Source organism: Porites lutea, chromosome 10 (assembly GCF_958299795.1).
Source record: "Porites lutea chromosome 10, jaPorLute2.1, whole genome shotgun sequence".
NCBI classification, from domain to species: domain Eukaryota; kingdom Metazoa; phylum Cnidaria; class Anthozoa; order Scleractinia; family Poritidae; genus Porites; species Porites lutea.
The window spans coordinates 23,938,575-23,944,318 of NC_133210.1; the positions used below are offsets into that span (position 1 = coordinate 23,938,575).

Here is a 5,744-nt window from a genome sequence, read left to right on the forward strand (position 1 = left end):
TGTCTTTATTTTTACGAAGTTTCAGCGCGATTTGAGTACTTTTACATCATCTGACCTGACAATGTAATAATAAGAGACAATATTTACACTTTAATGATAACTTTTATCGCTTTTACTTCTTATTTCATCTAAGTTTCAAACTCTATTTTTCCCATACAAACTCTCATATTACGCCACAGGTGGCCCATATTACGCTTGGGCCACCTGTGATCGCTCGAGTGAGCCTGCTCGTGGGCTATATATTTTTCCCACAAGCCACCTTTAAACCTACCAACGTTTGTCTGTTGAAATCAGACAGTGTGCTTTCCACTTCCATTTTGCAGGGTCCTTACTTCATTTTTTCCCACTTATTTTTCACATAACTTCTTTCTAGTTGAAAAATTTCACCCACATCAGATACAATCTTATCAGAATACACGGCCACTGTCAAAGCAACAACGATTTCGTACAATCATCGCTTCTTGGTAGCAAAGAACAATATCGATTCCCATCGATTTTCCTCCCCGTCTCTAATGCATAGAAATTCCGAGACAATGCTGTTTTCTAACGAAACTGGCGATTTTTAAAACTCTAAACTACGACCTTTTTTTCAATAATTACAGCAAAAAGATAACCATCACATATTGTTATTTATTATATGGAGGAGAGTGTTTTACTGGGAACTAAACCACTCGTAGATTCCATACGCCACTTCATCCGGGACCCGAGAGACGTATTTTCCGTATGTCACCTTTGTGAGTGTCGTATCGTTCAATGACGTCACGATTCCCGCCTTTTGCTTTTGTTGAATTGGTTTCTCCATATAATAAAAAGAACATTACACGTTGGCTCGAAGATATGAATTTTATGGTCAAGTGGCAAGAACCATATCTCACTCGTTCGCTTCGCTCACTCGTGAGATGTTGTTCTTGCCACTCGAACATAAAATTCATATCTTCTCGCCACCGTGTAATATCCTCTATATTTTTTTATTACGTACCTATTAAGATTTTGCAAGCAAGGTTTGACTAGGTTGGAAACTAATGATATTAAGGGTTGGCGAAATTGACGAAGGTCGGTTGAGCTGCCATTGGCTGGTGCTGGCAAAAAATTGTTTTTAACATTTAAAAACAAACCACTCTCCAGCAGAGTCTTGGTCTAAGATAAATGTAATATCAAAAATGTAACTTTAGACGCCGGCCATGTGTTCTTCATTATTCACTTGGTTTCTTCTTTTCAAAGTTTTACTGTCAGTACTTGCTGAGACAGCTTATACACAAGGTCAGTTTTGCTTGATTATCTCAGTTCCTATTATTGTTATGAAGTTGTTATTTTTCAGGCATTTTTAACGGCCACAACAAGTTTGTGTCAGTAACTTTTCAGTTTTTTGTATTCTGTGTAGTGCACAACAAAACTAGGCAATACATCGGATAACAAAAGGAGTCTAAAGGCGTCTAAGAACAAACATTATTAAACTATTTTCAGTCGATATTCATGATAAAAGTGATACCTAGAAACCGAATTTGATTCAAGAGATGCGTGATATTTAAGCTAATAAATTCTCCGAGTGATTTTTGCTTCGAAAGTATACCGAATGGAACGAAGGGGCTTTTGATTATGGTTTTCATACACGTACCATGCTGGAGCCCAAAAAAGATTCTTTTTGCTGGTTGTATTGCCACTTTTCTTTGTCGCTCAAATTGAAATAACAAATCTGAAAACACAATTTTTTAATAACGTGGTTTTCTTTGCTAAATTAAATTGAATTAATTTTATAAAAATTTTAGGAATTAATTTTAAAAATCTTGTCCTGGTGTTTTTAAGTGTCCACAAAACACTACTATTAACTTCTTTTTAGATTTCAAACATTTTGCGCTATAAAGGCGTTTTTGCTTTGAAAATATATTTTAATAACTTTCAGCGTTTTCGATACTCTGCTGTTTTTCGAATTTTTTTAAATACTGTCCTTTCTACAGGTTTGGACTCCGGGTTTCGCCAAGATTTTTTCATGCAAGACGATCATCACTATCTAAATGTTCCTAGACTTGAAACATTCACTGTCTCCGACAAGCTTGCCTGCAACATTAATTGCTTGAGAAATCCTTCTTGCTTGTCTGTTAATCTGGCCGCCATCGAAACTGCAGCCGATGAAAAGATTTGGTGCGAGTTGTTGTCCTCTGAAAAGAACAGCAACCCCGAGAAGTATAAAAGAAACAAGACCTCCCATCATTTAAGTTCCTTCTTGAAGGTAGTTGTATATTCAGTGATAATCTACTCTAAATAACTGATCTGTTTTTGTAGAAAATGTTCGATGATATTTCGAAATATTACTATTTCAGACCTCTTGCGTTTCCTCGCCGTGCCGCAATGGAGGTACATGTGTGTCAAGCTTCAACCATCACACTTTTTATTGCAATTGCAGAGAAGGTTTTGTTGGAGTATCTTGCGAAGTAGGTAATAAACGTTAAGTTACGCTTTTGTGAAAAAAAAAACACACACACACAGTTTGCACGGTCGGCACATCCTGCAAAAGTCTGCGTAGTCTTTGCAGTCAAAACAGTCCGCTTCATAGTCTCCAGTCTGGACAGTCTTCGCAGTCTGAACAATCAACAGTCTTCGTTGTCTGCAGTCTGGGCAGTCTGTGGTGTGCACAGGCTGCGCAGTCTGCCGTCCGGATAGTCTGCACAGTTTGGACAGTCTGTAAGGTCTGAAAAGTCTGCAGTCTGAACAGGCTGCAGTCTAGCGGTGCGAAGTCTGCACAGCCTACACTCTGCAGTCTGCACAATCAGGACAGTCTGCAGTGTCTGCACAGTCTGCAATCAGCAGCCTGCGTTTCCGCACGACCGCGACTCAGTCGATTATCCGCGATGTTATTTGACAAGAAAGACAAACTTGAAATTGTCCAGTTTGTTCCTTATCAGTAACCCGAGCTTGTGTGCTAATTTCGAATCGCGCTCAGCAATAATGTAGCGAGAGAACTAAGTTTTCCGGCCTCGGTTCCGTTTTCAATTTTGTGAGGTACTGTGTGTAACAAACCGACGAACTGCCTAGCCAGTGTGAACAGCATGCCGACTGGGATTGCGAAGATCGTCTCCTATTATCTTAGATGAGGAAATTGAACCGATTCAAAGAGGAAAAATGGATTGTTATTTCTTTTTCAGCTATAAAGTCATGTCAAGACTTGTATCATTTTGAGCCACAAAAGTAGGTAACATGATCAACGTCTTTTTCAACATCTACTTATATAATTCACGACAAATGCTTACAAACAGAAAGATTCCCTCTACGAATATAAGTACATTAACTACGGGTTATGGGGGGAGGACATGGCAAACTCATTCCCAGGCCCATGGATTTGCCGCTGAGAGCCTGAGAAGGAGGCTGTAAAAGAGTTGTATATTACATACAGTTCCAACCGACATGTTATATTTCATAAGCTCAGTAATGAATACTATTGGATCATGTAACTTCTAAAAGCGCTAGGCTCATTTACCTAGAGATCAGGCCCAATTTTAGCAGCTTTCATACATTTTCTCTTGCATGGTCGAGCAATGATCAGGCTCTATTTCGTTTTGCCTCGCCCCTCGGAATATTATTTACCAAGCAAAACAAAAGTAGAGCCTGATTTGAGGTGAGGCTCAGTTGATTCATTTATCATAATAGGTCATTTGGGCAAAATTGTCATCTCAGATTTTTTGTCTAACTTTAGGAATACTACCGTTCAATTGCCTTCGGACGATGTAGCTTGGAGGGTTTGAAGCAACAAGGGGACGAAGCTTTAAATGTTGGGTCCAGTTGGAGTAAGGGATCACTAGTGTTCTCGTGTCATTAATGTCGCATGATTTTCTATACAAAAACTGTCTCTGTGTGTAGGTTGAACCAAAGCCAGGTAGTAACAGTCATCTTTGATTCAAGACCTACTCAAATTCTTTGTCACATGGGAGATTTTGGATGTGGATATGAAGGATGGACACCCGTCACGAAGATGAACGGTAGCAAGGTGTGAAATTTTATTTGGCAACATGTTATTTAATGTTCAGACTTGTTCTACGGTTGTGTCGTGCATTTAGGTCGACTAAACACCTCGTCGTTGGGGTTTTAGAATTGCTTTGAGCGAGTAGAGGGGGACTATGGTATTGTAAACTAATGGCCATACTGATGACGTATCACTGTCAAGATCTGGGTAATGCTTTTGATTGGTCCTACTACATGGCAAATTTGCTTCAGCCAATCAGAGGGACTATCGAGATCTGGGTAGTGACGCGTCATCAGCAGTGGAATTTCTACGCTTTTCTCAGACATCATTTCGCTGGGAAACCCGCAGTAATGAGGTCGTGAAATGTCTGCAGTTTTCTCAGGCTAAGAAACGAATGCTTACAATTTAGCTAAGCTTAGACTGTTCACAGTCCTATATTTTTCTGTAAGGTCGTCGAGATCGAGTGCTTTGCGTTACGGGCTGCCATCTTCATGAGTGTCAAAACTACTTAGGGGGCGGGGGCGGTTTGGAAGGAAGAGGGAAAAATATTTTTCTCGTCGCCCTGCCTCTACAGATATAATCCCCGATGCCCGCCCCCTCGGTACATTTGAAAATCAACATGGCCGCCATTAAAGGTAAGACGCGCTATATCTTAGACTGCTTGCAGTCCGCCTTTTCTCTTAAAATCCGTCTAGTTCTCAGCCAGCGCGATTGCAAACCACGACCTTATGTTACAATAAGGGATTAGGACCAGGCGAGAAAAGACCTCGCCCTCGTTTATCGCGGCTCGTCTGCTTGGGTTTCTCTTGCAGTAACTTTGCAAAGAAAAATAAGAGACTGCTCGCAGCCTACTATATCTCGACGATCTCACGATGAAATATACTTACAGGCAAAGGCCATTGAACTGTGTTTTTTCTTCCACAGCAAACCTTTCATTACGATGCCTCCCTCTGGAGGAACAACGAAACTTTTAACCTTGATGGAGGGAAGACCGGATTTGACTCCCAGGAGACCAAACTGCCCTCCTACTGGAACACATCTTTCTCCAAGATCTGCCTCGGCCTGAAGATCGGTCAGCAGATCAGTTTCATTGTAATCAACAGGAGCGCCAGTTCTCTACACTCTTTGATCGCTGACGGACAATTTCGCGCTACTTCTCTGGGTCGCGACACGTGGAAATTGTTGATTGGTCCTGAGGCGTCCCTGCAGGTTGGGTGTAACAAAGAAGGGTTCAACAGTCATGTGGTCGGCAGAGTCCATTCCAAAGCCAGGATCGGTATCATTAGTAACCAGGAAAACCATTGCAATTCCTGTGACTCTAGAATTGGGTTTGGTACTGGTGGGTTACATGATGACACCAACTCCTGTGGAAACCAGGCTACCCACAGTCTTTGTGATAAACGAAATTTCTGTTTCTCTCCAGAAAAAAAAAATGCCCTAATTGAATGAGTTTTTCCTCCTTAAATTGCACAAAATGCGTATCACCCGGCCGAGGAATTTTTATTGGTAATGGATCATTTTCTACGGCATGGTACCACTGGCCTTATTAATCCCCTAGCCCAGAGGTTTTTTTTTTCTTTTAACGCGCGACCCTATGAGGATGGGCAGGCAACCTTTTCCTTGGAATCACTTTTTTACAGTTCAAATCGATCGCACAGCAAAATACGCCTTGCAGGCTATATTAATCCCTTCCTTTAAAACGCTTTCAAAAATCACGTAAGCAGCAGGCCAACGAGGTGTAAGGTTGGCTTTAGGTGCATTTTTTGAACCCTCTTTTATCCGTTCATTT

At 40.9% G+C, this 5,744-nt stretch overlaps 1 protein-coding gene across 1 annotated transcript in view; it reads left to right on the plus strand.

Annotated features, from left to right (window-relative positions):
* The first annotated feature begins 1,181 nt into the window (after positions 1-1,181).
* The window catches only part of LOC140949672 (uncharacterized), a 5,934-nt gene continuing 1,371 nt past the window's right edge, over positions 1,182-5,744 (plus strand). Inside the window, exons 1-6 of the mRNA XM_073398818.1 lie at positions 1,182-1,260; positions 1,956-2,227; positions 2,319-2,433; positions 3,141-3,183; positions 3,853-3,979; positions 4,880-5,348. Coding sequence (XP_073254919.1) covers positions 1,182-1,260; positions 1,956-2,227; positions 2,319-2,433; positions 3,141-3,183; positions 3,853-3,979; positions 4,880-5,348 — 1,105 coding nt within the window. The remainder of the gene's footprint in view (positions 1,261-1,955; positions 2,228-2,318; positions 2,434-3,140; positions 3,184-3,852; positions 3,980-4,879; positions 5,349-5,744) is intronic.